This window comes from Sander lucioperca, chromosome 12 (assembly GCF_008315115.2).
Source record: "Sander lucioperca isolate FBNREF2018 chromosome 12, SLUC_FBN_1.2, whole genome shotgun sequence".
Taxonomy (NCBI): domain Eukaryota; kingdom Metazoa; phylum Chordata; class Actinopteri; order Perciformes; family Percidae; genus Sander; species Sander lucioperca.
The window spans coordinates 34,709,033-34,727,927 of record NC_050184.1 but is presented as its reverse complement, the minus strand read 5'-3'; the positions used below and the strand labels follow the sequence as shown (position 1 = coordinate 34,727,927).

Here is an 18,895-nt window from a genome sequence, read left to right as displayed (position 1 = left end):
CAGCTAATTCGGCTAACCGCTAGCTGACAGCTAGATTCAGTCTAAAATAACGTTAACTCAAACGTAATGGGAAAAGCAGGCTACAGCTAAATTAAGACTTCACAGTAATAACAATAAAGACAAGTATTGAGTGATTGTATTTTAAATGAGCACAACTAAAGTAGAACTGACGTAACAGCTGTTATATATGTTAGGTGTTTGTTATATATGTCAACGTTTATTTTCAAGTTTTATTTTGAGGGTCTTTTAAAGTTATTACATGCTGTCTCAGCTAGCAGTTAGCCGAATTAGCTGTTAGCTAAACTAACGTTAGCTTGCCTGTGGAGGCTAACGGCAGACCGCTACAATCAGCTAGCGGTTAGCCGAATTAGCTGTTAGCTAAACTAACGTTAGCTTGGCTGTCGACCGGAAGCGTGGAACAGATCGTGCAGTGTCGTAAATCCTCGTACAACCGCGCATGCGCGAACATTTTGCGCATGTGCAGAACGGATCGTGCAGGCAGAACGGATCGTGTACCGACACAACTCACCGTAGGTCTTGTTGTTTACGGCCGCTACCACCTCGGCAGTCAAAACGAGTCGATGTCCGAATGTGAATATACGGACTCCATATGAGGCTCTTTTTTCAACTGTTTTGTAAATTGTTTTGTGGATGTAAAAGTCCCCCTTACTGCATTATATTCAATTCAATTCCAGTATTATCTATATATCTATGCATTATATTCCCATATGTTTATTTTTATTTTGAATTGTTATTACCTGCCACCAGAATTTTCAGCATAAATTGGTGCTTTAAAATGAATCAGAATGCAGGAAATGTCTTTGACGAAAAATGAGCATGACCTCGTTGTCTTTAGTGGTGGCGACGGCCATGCTTTTAGGCTACTCGTGCTGAAAACTCCTTCACAATGGACTTGGGCTTAAACTATTCCTCGAGTAACTTGAACAATTCGATATATGAAACTAGCTTAACGTTACTACAATAGCTCAAAGTCAATGCTACCACATCTCATCAGAAAACATCCAGTCTACTCATCCATTCCACGAAGCGGACCCGACACAAGTAAATCCGTCCTATGAGGAAGCTACACCAAACACAACAACTACCAAAAACAAAGGCAAGAAAATATTAAGTGGTGACCACAATTTGATCTAAAGAGCTGAAATGTTGACTATACCGTCGGAAAAACAGCTGATACGTACTGTTACGCACCTCTTTCTCTCACTCACGAATCGATAAAATAATTGGTAGAATACTCCATTACTAAAATAATCGATAGCTGCAGCCCTACAATGGACCACATATGACATTATCTTAAGCACTCATGTCTCACAGTGTTGGGCTGAGTTGAAGTTCAATGGTTAGAAAACCAGTTGCCAGTCATCAGTTGGTGTGTGTACAGCACACCATTTTGGTGCTTCCAAACCCAGACTCCAGTTGAGACAATGTCTCTAAAAATGCTCATCAGATAGCAGACCAATCACATTCATATTTTTCCTGCTCCCTCCAGCATTTATTTCCTTTGAAACTAATGCAGTATACATGTACAGGGGACTCGGATTGTTTTATCAAAAATAAGGGACAAATATAAAGAGAGAAAAATAAATTTAGACCCTCCACTGGGTCTTAATGAAAAGAAGTCTCTAAGGAATTTAATTAGTAGTCAAAAGGAGTATGTACTGCGTAAAAACACACTGACCATATTGGACAGCCCTGTCACACATAATGAGCTGCTTTGGTAATCTTCAAAAAAGGAGCAGGCTCATTTTTACTTATTCATTGTATGTACTTTTACACTAATTATACATAAATCCAAAGTAGTACATGTGACACTTTTCAAAGCAATAAAATAGGCAATAAGCCAGAGGCAATTGGAGATTGGAGTCACATCAGTCACTGGCAGAGGCAGCCGCTATCCTCCACTGTGATATTTTACATTTTGTCTGAGGAGAGAGTTTCTTAGTCTCAACAGTTTAGAGGTGTATTTGTCTTGATTTCTTGGCCTCTTGGGGAATGTGCAAAATGCTGTCAACCCAACATTGACATGTAATCACTGCTAAAAGCTGACATGTTAGCAAACAGTTGCCTATTTAAATGACCTGCAGACACGTAGCAACATTAGCATCCATCCATCCATCTACGTGGAAGTCCTGTTTGTGGTGATCTGATGAAAGTCCAATAATATATCATCATCATCATCTTCTTCCGCTTATCCGGTAACGGGTCGCGGGGGTAGCAGCTCCAGCAGGGGACCCCAAACTTCCCTTTCCCGAGCCACATTAACCAGCTCCGACTGGGGGATCCCGAGGCGTTCCCAGGCCAGGTTGGAGATATAATCCCTCCACCTAGTCCTGGGTCTTCCCCGAGGCCTCCTCCCAGCTGGACGTGCCTGTAACACCTCCCTAGGGAGGCGCCCAGGGGGCATCCTTACCAGATGCCCGAACCACCTCAACTGGCTCCTTTCGACGCGAAGGAGCAGCGGCTCTACTCCGAGCTCCTCACGGATGACTGAGCTTCTCACCCTATCTCTAAGGGAGACGCCAGCCACCCTCCTGAGGAAACCCATTTCGGCCGCTTGTACCCTGGATCTCGTTCTTTCGGTCATGACCCAGCCTTCATGACCATAGGTGAGGGTAGGAACGAAAACTGACCGGTAGATTGAGAGCTTTGCCTTCTGGCTCAGCTCTCTTTTCGTCACAACGGTGCGATAAATTGAGTGTAATACCGCACCCGCTGCGCCGATTCTCCGACCAATCTCCCGCTCCATTGTTCCCTCACTCGCGAACAAGACTCCAAGGTACTTGAACTCCTTCACTTGGGGTAAAGACTCATTCCCTACCTGGAGAAGGCACTCCATCGGTTTCCTGCTGAGAACCATGGCCTCAGATTTAGAGGTGCTGATCCTCATCCCAGCCGCTTCACACTCGGCTGCGAACCGATCCAGTGAGTGCTGAAGGTCACAGGCCGACGATGCCATCAGGACCACATCATCTGCAAAAAGCAGCGATGAGATCCCCAGCTCACCAAACTGCAACCCCTCTCCACCCCGACTACGCCTCGATATCCTGTCCATAAATACTACAAACAGGATTGGTGACAAAGCGCAGCCCTGGCGGAGGCCAACTCTCACCTGAAACGAGTCCGACTTACTGCCGAGAACCCGGTCACAGCTCTCGCTTTGGTCGTACAGAGATTGGATGGCCCTGAGAAGGGACTCCCGCAGCACCTCCCACAGTGTCTCCCGGGGGACCCGGTCATACGCCTTCTCCAGATCCACAAAGCACATGTAGACCGGTTGGGCATACTCCCAGGCTCCCTCCAGGATCCTTGCGAGAGTAAAGATCTGGTCCATTGTTCCACGACCAGGACGGAATAATATATATATGTATATATATATATATATATATATATATATATATATATATATATATATATATATATTTTAAGCTCTATCTAGCTAAAAAAAATATGAAGCCAGACGAAACCAGAGGTTTAATTACACTTCAGATTACAGTTTATTAACATATAAAATATTGACTTAGTAACTCAGAATATTGACTTAGTATCTCAGCATATTGACTGAGAACCTCAAAGTAATAAGAAACTTTAAAATATTGACTTAGAATCTCAATATATTGACTTAATATCTCAAAATATTGACTTAGTATCTCAATATATTGACTTAGTATCTCAATATATTGACTTAGTATCTCAATATATTGACTTAGTATCTCAATTTATTGACTTAATATCTCAAAATATTGACTTAGTATCTCTATATATTGACTTAATATCTCAAATGATTGACTTAGTATCTCAGAATATTGACTAAGAATCTCAAAATATAGACTTAGAATATCAATATTTAATACCCAATCATGACACTCCCCTGTTTCCAATTAACCTGTTCACCTGTGGAATGTTCCAATCAGGTGTTTTTGAGCATTCCTCAACTTTCCCAGTCTTTTATTGCCCATGTCCCAGCTTTTTTGGAACTTGTTGCAGGCATCAAATTCAAAATGAGTGAATATTTGCAAAAAAAACCAATGAAGTCTATCAGTTTGAACAATAAATACCTTGTCTTTGTAGTGTATTCAATTGAATTTAGGTTGAAAATAATTTGCAAATCATTATATTCTGTTTTTAATGTTTTACTCAACTTCCCAACTTCATTGGAATTGGGGTTTGTAGAGTTAGTAGTCCATTCTGATAGATATTTCCTACCTGACAGAATGAGCTACCATACTTTTAAGTACATTTATAGAGGAAGTAGTATATTCTGTTAAATATTACCTACCTGACAGAGTGAGCTACCCTACATTTACCTACATACAGTATATATTGTAAGTAGTCCATTCTGATAGATATTCCCTACCTGACAGAATGAGCTACTATACTTTTAACTACATTTATGGAGGAAGTAGTACATTCTGATATACATTTTCTACCTGACAGAATGAGCTACCCTACTTTTTTCTGCTTCTGTGTTACCAAATGTTGTACTCACAATAGTGATAACAATAATGAATAATCACACCTTTAAACTAGCAGTTTCCTGCTCCAGTATGTGGTTAATAAACTTTCTGGAGCACATAAGTGATAAGTGCCCTGCTCAAAGACCAGGAATTAAAAGCACTGATAAACATCTTAATTTGTGCAGAGTTGAGAGAAAGATGTCAGTATAAAATTGGTTAGAAAAGTTCTCAAAGCTTTTAGAAATGATATAACAGAATAAAAATATCCTGACATTTAGACAAATTTATAATGTATGTAGAAAATCCCAGTAATGACCTAGAGAACCAAAAGTGAAAAAGCAGAGTATAACAGAGCCCATACAAACTGAGGTTTAATCCTCATATTGACAAATTATTTGAGAAATTAAAGAAAAGTGTCGCTAAACTAAATCCAAAGTAAATGGAAACCCTTTATAATTTCAAGAGACTTAGAGTTGATTTTGTGTACATGCTAAATGTTAGGTCACTTTTTAATGTTGGTCAGGGGGAAAAAGCCCTATGATCTATCCAGCTACATTTTTGACAAAAAAAAATAATGAGCCAAACTTTAATGGAAATGTTTATGCAGATACAACATTTTGATTAAAATCAGTGGATTCTCCTTTAACAAGAAAATGTGCAACTGTTCCTGCCCAGCAAGAGGTCTGGTTCATTATACTACCATGGTTAAAGGTGCAGTAGGTAAGACTTATAAAACTAACTTTCTGTCATATTTGCTGAAACTGACCCTATGTTCCAGTAGATCTACATGAAGCAGGTCATTTAAAAAGAAATCCGGCTCCTCTGGCACCACCTACAGCCTGTAGTGCAATTTGCAAAAATCCACAGCTCCCTGTTCAGATGCACCGATCAGGGCCAGGGGGGGTGTCTAACTTTGTGTCAATCACTGCTCATGCACACGCATTCATTCTCCCTTGTGGGGGGAGGGGCTTTGGAGACCGTTTTGGGCTTTAGCAGAAAGGTGGGAGGGACTGAGAAGTTGTTGATGTTCAAATTTTTGGGCTAAATCCTGGATCTTCACAATCCTACCTACAGCACCTTTAACACTTACAACTAGTGTTTTTTTTCTGTCAACTGATTTAAATTGCCAAACCTGTGTATAACATAAATTAGTCTAATCTAACCAGTGCTAAGAGGAGGCCTTGGAGCTCCTCATGGAGCGCCAGGTTAGGAAACGTCCCCGACCACAGCACGTTTGCATGTTCAGAATAATCACACGCCCAAAGTACAGCAGCCTCAGCTGGCCTCCATAGTGATGTCTGTTTTGTGCGTCTGCCAGCATACAGCTGTGGGTATTAACAGCACACTTGAGCATCCAAGTGCTTCTTCCAACCCAGGAGTTGAAAATCCTGCATAACTGATTTTTCTCAAAATAAATATCAGAACACACAAAGTCAATCCAAAATAAAAAAAAAATAAAAACTTAATTAATGCAACATACGTAGATCAGTTTTATATTCACAAAATTAATTTCCACTGACATCCTGTTATCCAGGTGCATGAGCATGACTATACACTTCATAATGTATGTCTATACAATGAATTTCATCCAGTGCCCATTATAAAATAAAATATCTGTACAACAACACAGGAGAAATATATAATCTGCTACTAAAAATATAAATCCATGTAACATTTTACTCTATCTTCAATATCAAATACTGCATTAACAGTTATATCCTGTTTTCTTTTTTTTTCTGAATCTCTCTGAACTGTGAGTAAGACAATAAGACCTGTTTGGTTTGTTTAATAAGCATCACTGCAGTCTCAGGTGTTCTTTCATATGTACTCTATACAGTATAACTCATATGATTTCAGCATGGGCCCGCTTGAAGTCGTGGATGAACTGACAGATCATCCCAAAGAGTTCCTGGGAGTCTTGAGCCGCCAGTTCACCGAATTTAACCTTGACGGGAGAGAAAAACAGGATTAATTGCTAAATTAAAAACTTTAGTCTGACAGCAATTGCACTCTCTGAGACCTTTCATTTTATACAAACTATTTTACAATTAGCACATGCATTCACTTTTAGAAGGGAACTGGTGTGTGGGCCATGCAAATTCTTCTTAACAATGGTATTCTGATATAATTACCTCATATACTGCCTCAGCATGCAATCCATTCCTTGAGTGCACTTATACAATGAGGTAGACATGCACTGCTGAATTAATACTTATACATAGGTGGTTAAGGATTGCTGGCATAATAATGTCAGTAATTCTCAAGTCAAACTTTATTAGAAAGGGTCACAGTTGCTAAGCGAACTAACTGACTTATTACATGCTGTTGACTGTGCAGGTTGAAGTTCAAGCTCAAACTTTGCTGCTGTCACCCATTTTCTATACTTTTATTATGTTTAACAGACTTTAAAAGGCCATAAGTTGCTGTAGTTCCTTATTTTGTGACATGGTTACTGACATTATGTACTACAAATTCATTCATTACAGACGTTTTAAAGGAATTGTTTGATATTTTGGGATATACGCTTATTCACTTTCTTGCTGAGAGTTAGATGAGTAGAGAGGTACTCCTCACATCTCTACAGTAATGTAGCTTGAGCCAGCAGCCGGTTAGCATAGCGAGGAGCAGTTTCCTGGCAAAACTAGCAGAGACTTCAGGAAGTAACTATCCAAGACTATTTCTCAGATAGGAGCCCCCCTCCCCCCTATAAAACAGTGAATTGGCCACGGCAGCTAGTTTTGGTTGGTTTGGGCAGATTGAGGTTTTTTGGAAGCAGGACTAATGTCATTGGTCAATGTCAGAGTCATGCAATCCCTTTGAATGTTTTCAAAGTTTCAGGGTGCCTAATCAAAGCCACATATTTCTGCATGGAGAAATTTGAACTCTGCTCAATAGAAGCCAAGCCTGGCAAAAACAAATTTAGCTTGGTAGCAACAAAGTGATAATCTTTAGCATTGGGACACATCTAATGAAGCATTGCATTATTTCAGGCAAAGAACTGAAGTTGAGCTTAACTTCCTACTTATGTGCTTTACGTTTGGTATTGTATATTTAACTAAGATTTCATGTTCAGGTGTTATCCAATACAGTTTGCTGCTCTGTTTTTAAGAGCTCTCTCAAACAGCAGAAGCCTTTTCGTCAAATCCAACTGTGTAACCATTTGCTATAAATGGTCAATTACTTGGCATGCTTTGCAAGAATCACTTCATTAAAAGATGGACAAATGGAACAATTAAAACCTACATTTACCCCAATTCCTGCTATAACACCTCAGAACAGTTTAAACACAAAATGATGAACTTATGACATATTCCATAAAACATATTTTAGATTAGATTCAAATGTTGAATGAATTAATGATTGCACCCGTTTGTAAATAATTACACTGGCAAAGTAACACCTAAGTTGTCTTTGAAACGTCCCTTAGCTCTTTCAAATTGCTCCACACAGGTGTAAGACATTTGCTTTCAACAAATTCCCTAATAGCAAAAGGGAGATGATTAGCACCTGTTACTCTCACATCAGATGTGCATATTAGCCTATTTGCATACTTTTCTCCTAGAATTGTAATGGTAACATGCCCCTATATTACATATCAATTGATGCAAACGTTTTTTGCCAGTTAGTTGGTCAGCCTCGTTGATTTTTGTGCATGTTAAATATTGGCATGCATTTTTTACAAACGCATGCTGTGCCCAATAAAGCCAACACATCTACAAACCACACTTCAAAAAGGCGTTTGATCTGTAAATCAATGTGTCTCCACTTAAATGAGTGAGGATAAGAAGGATACAGAGATTGACTGCTGCTTTAATTTCTTATACTGTACTGTAACTTTCATTCTCGTATTTCATCTGTTTTTAATTTTTTTTTTTTTTATCGTTTTTATGTAAAGCACTTTGATTATATAAAATATTTCTTTATATATTAAGTTATCACTGTACAAATACTGCACATTAAACAATCCCTTATTCTGCTTACAACTAGATTATAGTGAGTTATAAACCATTTCTTGCTATTTAAATATAGTAATTATAAATGCTAAATAAGGAGGGTTAAAAAAAAAATAAAAATAGATAAAACACCAGATCCTGACATGCATCATGTATCAACTGCAAGTTTGAGCCATTTGTTTAAAGAAGCGAAATTAAAAGCACCTTATTTGCGGTCACCAAGGTGGAATCGATTTTGTTATTGTGTCTTACTGACATGGTGTATTATATGAAGACATGCTGGTAATGTGACATAACTGTCAACTTGTATTGTTGATGTCATGACAAGGCATGCAACATGTCAGACTTGTTTGGAAAGTGTCAAATTATGAGAAATTAGAGCTGATATGTAACAAAGCAAGTTACATAAAATGTCTCCCCCTATTTGTTACTTTTTAAAATCATGCCATAACCACTACAAATAAGAGACCTCTCCAAAATCAACCCCCCAATAATTTCCATGAGCTTTGTCTATGTTTAATACATTTGCATCCTGGCTATTCAAGGACATCATTATCAATTCTCCTCCCCCTGTAACATGATGTGACTTAACATGACGTCTTTTTCCCCACCACAGCCCAGTCAGTCTCAATAATTTCTCCAATGCTCCTGAAGGGGTTTATTATACATGCAGGAGGTTTCAGACAAACACTTTTAGAACAGGGTCTCCACACAGTGAAATCAGAGTAGGAGGGGTGGGACTGGGGACTAAGGGTTGGGCTGTGTCCATCTTTAAATGCCACTCGTCTGATTTAGACTAAACTTAGAGGAGTGATGCTTGATGGCTCTGGTTACAGTTAGTCCCAATTGCTTTGGCACAATTCTCGAATGATAATGAATATTTACAACATGTGCAAACCTGCAAAACCACTAGGCACTTTAGTTCACAACAGATTTGAATCTCTAATCCAAATGAAATATTGCAGATGTTTACGCACATCTTTGCAAATGACTAAGTACAATTTTCTATAATTTACACAATTACATATATTTTCCTGACCAAAACTGATTATGTTGCTTCTCGAGTTGATTGGCACATCTGGCGTGTTAGCATGTTGGATGTTTTTCCATTCACATAGCCTACAATGATGGAGCAATGCCGTCATTGTTTTATACACAACTCTCTCTCCTTTCCAGGAACCCACTTCCGGGTCTTCCAGCTCTGGCTTTTTTAATTTGCGCTTAGTCTATATCGACGACGTTTCATTTCTGGGATTGTACAGGTGCCGCCGGAAATTCCGCCGGATGTACTTAATTTTCGGCCGGACGTCCTTCACTTTACGCTTCCTTTGTGTTGGCATTCTAAACTCCGGTGGATTTCTGAGGACTATGGTTAACTGCTCCTCAGATCTCTGCAGGGTAAATCCAGACAGCTAGCTAGACTATCTGTCCAATCTGAGTTTTCTGTTGCACGACTAAAACAACCTTTGAACTTACACAAGTTTCTTTTCTATTTTGCAGAGGCACTGTCATTGAGTCCGGAGCTTAGCTCCGCCCAAGACAATTGTGATTGATTTAAAGAAATGCCAATAAACCAGAGCACATTTTTTTCCCATCCCGAATTATTGTGTGGACTAGCCAGACCTTCCTCCACAGCGCTGTGGAGAAAGGTCTGGCAATGCGAGACTAATTTGCGCTTGACATAGTGTGACTGACTTGCACGCCAATCTGCTTGTTGTGCTAACATCAGCACCTGTTGCTAACGGCGGACAGCTACAAATTGCCAGGCAGGAATTACACTTATGAATTTGGTTGCACATTATGTGCATCAATCTACAATTTACAATTCCTTCACGGTGTTACATTTAGGCTATACATTATTTATCCTTTTTGTATTATATTGTGCTGTCTACATTTTTTGTGTACTGTGCTGTACGACAGTTACTTTACATAATTAAAAATACAGTTATAATTTCCATAGAAATGTGAGTAAAAAAAGTACTAATAGCTAGTACTAATAGTAGTAATAGCATGACATGTGGATATAGGGAACATTTCCAGGGTTCACTGCCATACTGCTGTAACACATCTAAACGTTTTGACCACCATTGTTTGCACAGTTCCAAAGGAAGTTTTCATTTTGAGGGCAATGACTTTTTATGAGACAATACTGTAACTGTTTAGAAGCATTTATTAAATGTTTTAGGTGGGTTATGACCTTTTGCAGGTGAGCTATGGTGTTGTGCTGTACGTACCTTTTGGCTATTTTGACAAATGAACTCAAGCTTTGAAAATGTTAACACTGTTTCAAGAAATGAGCCAAAGCAATTAAGAACAACTCTAAAGAAAACACAGAATAGACTGATGGGGATGCTACAATTTGGGGGTGGGGGGGGGGAGTACATTTCAAACTTAGTTATTAATGCTAAAAAAAGAAAATCTGTATTTTTGACACTGCTGCCTGATGATTAAAAACAACTCCTGGCCTGAAGGGGACACTATAGTTAAAGGTCAAATTGGTATATTTTAAAAGGCCACAGCCATTACACCTCTAAACTAAAAGTTTTCTAAAATACACAGAGGAATCATTTACACTGAAATCCTAAGGATTTATCTTGGATTTCACTTTAAAGGAATAGTTTCACATTTTGGGGAATATGTTTGCAGTAAATGGGAGAAGATGCACTCCCTAAGAAGATTGTTTACTCTATAAGGTGTTTTTATGTGGTTTTGATATGTACAGTATGATGATGCATAAACCAACCCAGTGTGGGGGGTAATATGTTAGTAGTAGAGTATTTGAAAGTAGTTGTTTTTAAAAAAAGCTATTCTAAAATCTGGAAAAAGAATGCCATCTGGAGTAAATAAAATGTTTATCTACAAATGATATCATTTATATCATTAAGACTATCACAAGCATTTGTTAGTTATTGATTTCTCTTTTAGACTGAGCAACAATAATATTTAAAAAAAAAGTTAATTTAAACAGACTTTTGTTAAATGATATCTAGCTTTAAATAATTTATGCCTCAAACAAAATAACATACAATGTTGTCATCATTTTTGCATCACAAAGAGAGGTCCATGACTAAATTATGAATGACGAGATTTCCTGTCCTTTCATGGAACTATAATATAACGTCTTAATGTCAGAGCTCATTTTGCTCAAAACCAATAGAGGGCGTCTCGCCCCAGATGTGCATGTTTTACATGTTTGTGACTATCAAATACATTACCTTGTAGCTTCAAACTAATGAGGTGTTTGATACATGAATCTCAAAATACAAAAGCAAGTAAGATGTTAGTTTTACTGGCATTTGTTGGGCGCAGTCTGAGTTACATGTGGGTGGACATCTTCTCCCATAGTATCTTTATTTGATTTCTTGCCAAAAGTTAGATGAGAAGATCAATACCACTTATGTTTGTATAAAGACTGGAAACATAAGTCTTTGTACAAGGGACTTCTAAAGCTCACTAATTAACACGTTATATCTTGATTATTTCGCCTGTACAAAAATCAAAGTGTAAAAGTGACAAGTTTTGGATTTACGGGCATTATGTCAAGGGCAGTGATGGGGATACTCCAGGAAGTCACCTAGGCTACCTGTTTTCCTCCTGTTTCCAGTCGTTATGCTAAGCTGAGCTAACCTGCTGCTGGCTATAGCTTCATATTTACTGCACAATGATTTGTCATCTCATTATGATTTATGTAATTAAATATACACTAGTCTCAAAATAGATACATTCGAGAAGGATGTGCATTTACTTTATAGCCTTGACTGTGTTCAGTAACCTCCCCCTTTGCTTACTCGTGTGCGGGTTGTGGAAATGGTTTGCAGTACGCAGGAATCTAATTGTGGGCCTAATATAACACAATTCCCTACCAGTCCTAAAGCTCACAGCTCAGGCTGTAATATCTCTGTGCTCAAACACATCAGGATAGGTCTTTATGATGATGGATTGTCCATAGAGATATGGGAAAGGTGAGAAAATAGGCCCTACTTTTGTATTGATTGTTTTTGGTGGGGACTCTATAAAAAAAAAAAGACGTAGCACCTGTTAAGATGTCAAAGTAGGCGTAAGCTATATAAACCTAATCTAACCAGGTTAGTGAGCAAAGGAAATGTCTTCCTTTATAAACAGTGTGATAAAAGAATACACAACCTGGTACCTCCACTAAATCTCATGATATGTGTGAGGGGATTTTCTTTTAGGAGAGATCTGATGTCAACACAAATGCTTAAAGGCAATTACAGAAATGGTACAAAAATAGTACAAATATCAATGAATCCATTGTAACCAATATATTTAAAAATGAAAAAAGGATTTCTCCAAACAAGCAGCAAACCAAAGAATGTTTTGCTATGTGTCCTTGTGGGCTAATACATTGCTTTTAAAAAAAAAAGAAACCCACCAGGGGTGCTCGTGCAGCTTCTCATTTTTAAACCTTTGTAGACCATTCATCAATGTGACATAGCACATTAAGGGTCAGGATGAACTTGCCTCTCACACTTTCTGGCTGCAGTAGACAGCGGCAACTGTTCAGTAATCCTGAAGAAATTATCCAAAGTAGGAAGTATAGCGTATTTCAAGGCTGCAAATTTATATTTATGTCCTACTGTGTATTGCTGCTGTGCATGTTTGAATGTGTCAAATCGGTAATCAGTGTTGCTTGGCTGGGTTTTGTGGCTTCGTGCTTGGATGGCTACATGTACTGAATAGTGGGCATTGTTTATGTATTACTGTACTAATGTTTTGTCTTGAGAATGCTTATTTTGTTGCCGTTGCTGTCTTTATAGTGTGTTGTTGTTAAGCTTGTGTTGATTGTCAATCGCAACGTATATCGACGATTGGAGGGATGATCAACGACTGTTTGTTTTTTTCCTACGCTGATATTAAGGCAATTTTAACAAAAAAATTCTAGAATCTCTAGATGTTTCTGGTGGAGCGGAATGTCTGCTTGCTGAGGCTGAGCCCCGTTAATCAGCACAAGTGAATTTCAAATCCTTAATTACAAAGCCATTTTCCGTCTCTTTTCCATGGATCTGACACCCCCCCATCTCCATTCTCCATATGCCTGCTCACCCAAACGTCTCTCTGTGCTCCATAAGAGTAGCCAACATTATGGAAATGATTTGAATTGTGATATTAAAGATAAAAAGATAATAATGTTAAACCGAACGTGATGCTGTGATATTGTCACACCAGCACAGGCACACAGATTTTTGCAAGGGAGCCGTTGTTTAAATAAGAGGAGACATTGCTATTAAATAGATTTTTTAAATATTTAAATATTTTAAATAAAATGTTCACACCGGATAAGCAGACGAAGATGGATGGATGGATGGAAAATGTTCACACTCTTCAATTAATGTTTATTGACGTTAATTTAACGGTATTGCTCTGCCTCCGTTGCTGAGCCACACCGCCGCCCCCTGGAGTTCGGATCACCTATTGGCGATCTCGAGCAATTACGATTGGACGATATGAAAATCGATCGCCCAACCCTATGTGTCGTTTTCTCTGTACATTCCAACCATCAGCTCACTGGTTTCAGAACGTCTCGCCAAAGGACTGCAATTGAAAGTTAGCCAGCTGGCTAACACTGGCACATTTAAAGAAATGTTAATTAATGTGCATTGTCGTTAGAAATAAATGAAATGAGATGAGCTGTGCTTGCTGTTAAAGTGGCCATATTATGCTCATTTTCAGGTTTATAATTGTAATTTGAGATTGTATCAGAATAGGTTTACATGGTTTAATTTTCAAAAAACACCATATTTTTGTTGTACTGCCCATTGCTGCAGATCCTCTTTTCACCCTGTGTCACGTCTCTGTTTTAGCTACAGAGTGAGACCTCTTAACTTCTGTAACATCTTTGTTGGCAGTCGCACATGCGCAGTAGCTAGGTAAGCTCACAATTGCTAGCTAGCTGTTTCTCCAACTTCAGCCTGTACAAGGCAGGATTAGCCAGGAGACTTCTTCTAAACGAGGGCGCACTTCCAACTTTGCGTGGAATACCTGCAGAACAGGGACATGTAAGTAGTTCTATACAATATATTTTGTAGATTAGGGTGAATTCGTGTGTGTTGTAGCAGTGTTTTGAACGAGCTAGTATGCTAGCGATAGCATGTTAACGGTTAGCCCCCTAAGGCCCTCGTCTCGGCTAGTGACGTAGAAAACCCTGCAGATTTTGAACAGCTCACCAGGAGACTGAAGGCAGGACACATTCAGAAACCCGTATCTCACTCAAAACAGCATGGGTGGGTTTTTTTCAAAGTTTGTATGTGTGTTAAAGCACCAGAGACACAAAATAACACCCCAAATCGCAGAAAAAGTGTTTTTTTCATAATATGGGAACTTTAAATGATGTCGAGGCCTGGGCTATACACTATGTCAGATGTGTAATATCCTCGTGTAGCCATGAAGGACACCGTGTGAAACAGAAGTAACCTTGGGGGCTTATTCCTTTGGAAATATATGCACTCCCCCAGTGTGTAGTTCGGGGAGATGACAAATAATTGAAGAGGGCCATCTAGACACTACTGTAACAGAGAACTATCCATCTGTGAGGCTGTACAAAAGAGATATTGGAATAATAACTCATGGATTACCAGAATGACAGAGTAGAGTTTCTTCATCTCCTCGCACGTCTTCGTCAGTGCAGAGAGATCCGTGTTATATTTCTCAATAGCCATCTAGGGTATAGAGAAAAGCACAAGGAGAAGAAGTGGTGTGACGTGTGTGGCAAATTGTGTCAATCAGGTGACGGCGGGGCGAGGGGGATATTACTGTAAAACTGTGGATGCTGCTCTTATCTGTTCAGAGCACACATTGTCTGTGCTTATCCAAATAATGTATTTGAATTTGTGTACATCCCTAGTGGCGCTTATGCTCCCAAACAGGTAGCAATGTGTCATCAAAAGAAGAGATAAGGAAGAAGACCACTATTAGATGGAAACAATTTTGTTTGTGCGAGAAACAATCCACGTAATAAATACCGTGTTTTAGGAATGTAACGACACGCTGAACTCATGATTGGATAGGATTCACGATTTTAAGTTCACGGTACGATTCTTTCACGTTTTGTCCTCTTATCAAAAGTGCAACTGAAATTTTATTTTATCCTAAATAACACAAATTAAATAAAACATTAATAGTTTGATTTTGAACCCCAATTTCACATCAAAATAACTAAATACATTGAAAAACAAGTGAAATCAAAGGTAGATTACGCCCTAGGCCGTTTTAAAAATTGCATCGCGATTCTTTTTTTTTTTTATCTTAACAGGTTGAAATCTTTACACATTTATATCAATTTCTAACCAATTGACGATGCATCGTTACATCCCTACCGTGTTTGTTTACAAAAAGACACATTGTACCTTTTTAAATGAATGCGTAAATAAATAATTAACACAGGATATACTACTTCACCTTCAAGTCTTTGGAGAAGTTTGGGTGAACCCCAGCATTTCTCTTCCTGGAGGTTTTCCTGTACTGAATGACTTTTTGCAGTTCATTCTTCAGGACTGAAGCAACACACACACACATACACACACACACACCTTGGTTACCATCTATCATATTTGACCACTGAAGCAAATAGCTGCTTTAAATCAGCTCCTGTCTCATGTGTGATGGGACGTATTTGCGCTTCTGGCAACTGTTTGTAAGTCATCATATAGACAGCCCATACATATATTCCCTTGACAATGAGATTGAGCCCATATATTCCCTCGACAATAAGATGATAGTGTTTCAACAAAGTATACTAAAACTGTAATTACAGAAAGATCTAGTAAATGTTGCTATCGTACTTTCTCACAAATAACTTGCGTTGGCACAAAAAACGTTGGGTCAATAATACAGTGATGTCAGCAGATTTGAGAACAACAGTCTTTGGACGCAGTAGTAAAATGTGATCTACTCACCATCTACTTCTGCGGTCAGGCCTTTGATGGATGCTATCCAACAGAGAGTAAAAAAAAAAAAACAGTGACACAGAAAAAATACAGGTTTCATTTAACAGACCTCAATTGAAAAGTGGCACACAGGTTTCTTACAGTTTTGATCAAATCTTGATTAGCAAATACCTCCAGGGACAGTTTCAAATTCTGCCAACTCCTGAGTAAAAGTGGCCAGGCATGGTTCATGCAACATAATCTGCTCCACAAGGGCATGGGCCAAGGTGAACTTCCTGTCTCTCCCACGGAGCTGGGAGAGCTGGGAAAGGGAGAAAACACAGAGTACGAACCTTTATCTCCCTGCTATACAGCCCAAGGACGTATGACACAAAGAAGCAAGACACGAGAACTGTGATATCTACACTTGTGTGTGCTGCTGCAAAATGTATCCTTACTGAAAGCCAGGGAAAGAATAGTTGGAATGTTGAATGTAAACTCCTATATCAGTGATTAAATGTACAGTTTGTAAATTCCAAGCATGTGTAGTGTTTTTGTAAATCTTTTTTTTTATTTACTCAAAGTAGTAGCAGCAGCACTAACCGTGACTGCTTTCATATATTTGGATAACATGGTAATGATGACTCTAAAATTCAAGCCATGTTGTGCTTGATGGTGCCACATAATTGAAATGCAAGAGGGACCTCTCTAACCTTGTGATAGGCACTCGTAGTCTTTTTCTAGGTTATGTTGTTTACCAATTTAAGGCCCAGCTAGTCTCCGAGGACTACATGTACAAGACGCGCACATGTACAAGACGCGCACAAGTATTGACGCTTACAAGTAAATTTTTTTTTTTTTTTTTTTTAAAGATCAGAGATAACCTTGATGCATTTTTATTGGAAGCAGTCAGCCATTAATTTGATGAGAGTCTGTCTCAAGCAGCAACAGTTTACTATTCTCATTTGGACCTGGAAACACCTCTGAGGGAACAAGAGGCCTCGGTTTCATTAAATGTTGCAGAGGACGTTTTACTTCTGTGCCAAGAGCACTACCCCTTAAACCTTCCCAGTAGTGGCTCAAACTTAAATCAGAGAAAGGCGGAAAATACTCCTACAAACCCCGGACAAGACTTAAAACCATACATCCAACAACTACTGAACCTTAATAGGAGTGGTTTATCTTTTTTGGGAAATATGCTTATTCGCTCTCTCGCCGTGAGTTTGATGAGAAGATTGAGACCACTCTCGAAAACAACATGTTGTGGTTTTACACGGATTATGTGCTGGACTATTTCTAGGCTAGGCATTGTGACTTCCTGAAATACGTCATCATTCTGAGGAGAGATTTCAAAAAGTCACTGCTCTGGGCCAAGAAATAGCTCTGGTTTGCTTGAAATGTTCGTTTGTTAAATTCGTTACCTTTGGACAGAGCCAGGCTAGCTGTTTCCCTCTTTTTCCAGCCTTCATGCTAAGCTGCTAACTATATACTATAACTACACTTTATGCTAACTATTTCCTGGCTCCAGCTTCATAGTTACCAGACAGATATGAGAGAGGTGTCAATCTTCTCATCTAACTCTTGGCAACATATGCATGTCTCCCAAAAAAGGTCAAACTTTCCTTTCAAATAAGCCAGAAAACAGACTTTCTGCATTAATCAAAGGATCCACTGACTGACTACTGTAGTTAATGATGGTTCACTTGTAAGAGATTCAGCCACGAGTGGCCGCACTTTGTGCAAAGTTTAATTTCTCCTGTGATGCCAGATAGTTACGCAACTGTCAGAAGGACTGTGTCAAAAGACCTGAGTGAACCTGAGCAAGAGAGAAAGTTGAAAAAGGATGCAGAGAAGCCCTGCTGTGTATATCAATGAGTAGTCTTATTAGCCCTGTGCTGCAACTCGATCAAAGGTCAGGCAACAGTAGTGGAGTCACACTTTAGTTAAGGAGGAGAGGCGGAATCCCTTGGCCTTTTCCTTCCTGGCGTTCTCGTTGAGGTAATTGCCAATGGCGAGGAGGTACTCCAGCACGGAAACAAATGACCTGCTGTTGTTCAGCTGCGTGCACATTCTGATCTTCTGGTTAATCAGCTGGAAGACAAACAGGGGCACACAGCAAAGTCATTTTCTTTCTCTGTAATCCAACATTCATTTCTCCACACAACAACTTTAAATGCTGTTAGGCTGGAGCTTGGTTAGGGGCTGTCTGTGCTGACATGTGTAGACAAAAATAACCCAAGGCTTTACCAATTTACATTATAATAAACAGCAATCTCACAACACCTCATCTGACCTCAAAATGAATCATCAGGGCCTTGTTGTTTGGCGCGATCATTATTTGGTATGCAATTGTGTCAAGTACAAATATCCCTCTAGAATATCGTACAATTTCCCTGCCTAACCAGTTCTGAACAGATCCTGTGAATATGGATAGAAATTATACTGAAAGTCTGAAAAGAAATAAAAGTGGGATTTCAGGTTTTGCCAATTGGGTGTTGGAGGAAAAAGGAGTGGATGCCATGGGAGTCGTAGTCCTTGACAAAGAGTTAGCTTTTCCAAACAAGGTCCATGCCAACCAGCTACA

At 39.0% G+C, this 18,895-nt stretch overlaps 1 protein-coding gene and 1 long non-coding RNA gene across 2 annotated transcripts in view; one reads left to right on the top strand and one right to left on the bottom strand.

Annotated features, from left to right (window-relative positions):
• The first annotated feature begins 3,749 nt into the window (after positions 1-3,749).
• LOC116043708 lies at positions 3,750-4,627 on the top strand. Its single transcript, XR_004103526.2, has 3 exons — positions 3,750-3,932; positions 3,963-4,192; positions 4,418-4,627. It is a non-coding gene; the product is annotated as an uncharacterized LOC116043708 (long non-coding RNA).
• Positions 4,628-5,947: 1,320 nt separating this feature from the next.
• The window catches only part of LOC116043706 (formin-like protein 13), a 36,624-nt gene continuing 23,676 nt past the window's right edge, over positions 5,948-18,895 (bottom strand). The window contains exons 12-17 of the mRNA XM_031290577.2: positions 18,250-18,402; positions 16,504-16,633; positions 16,342-16,374; positions 15,845-15,939; positions 15,022-15,105; positions 5,948-6,420 (exon numbers count right to left, since the gene is read on the bottom strand). Of these exons, the coding sequence (XP_031146437.2) occupies positions 6,319-6,420; positions 15,022-15,105; positions 15,845-15,939; positions 16,342-16,374; positions 16,504-16,633; positions 18,250-18,402 (597 nt within the window). The 3' untranslated portion in view covers positions 5,948-6,318. The remainder of the gene's footprint in view (positions 6,421-15,021; positions 15,106-15,844; positions 15,940-16,341; positions 16,375-16,503; positions 16,634-18,249; positions 18,403-18,895) is intronic.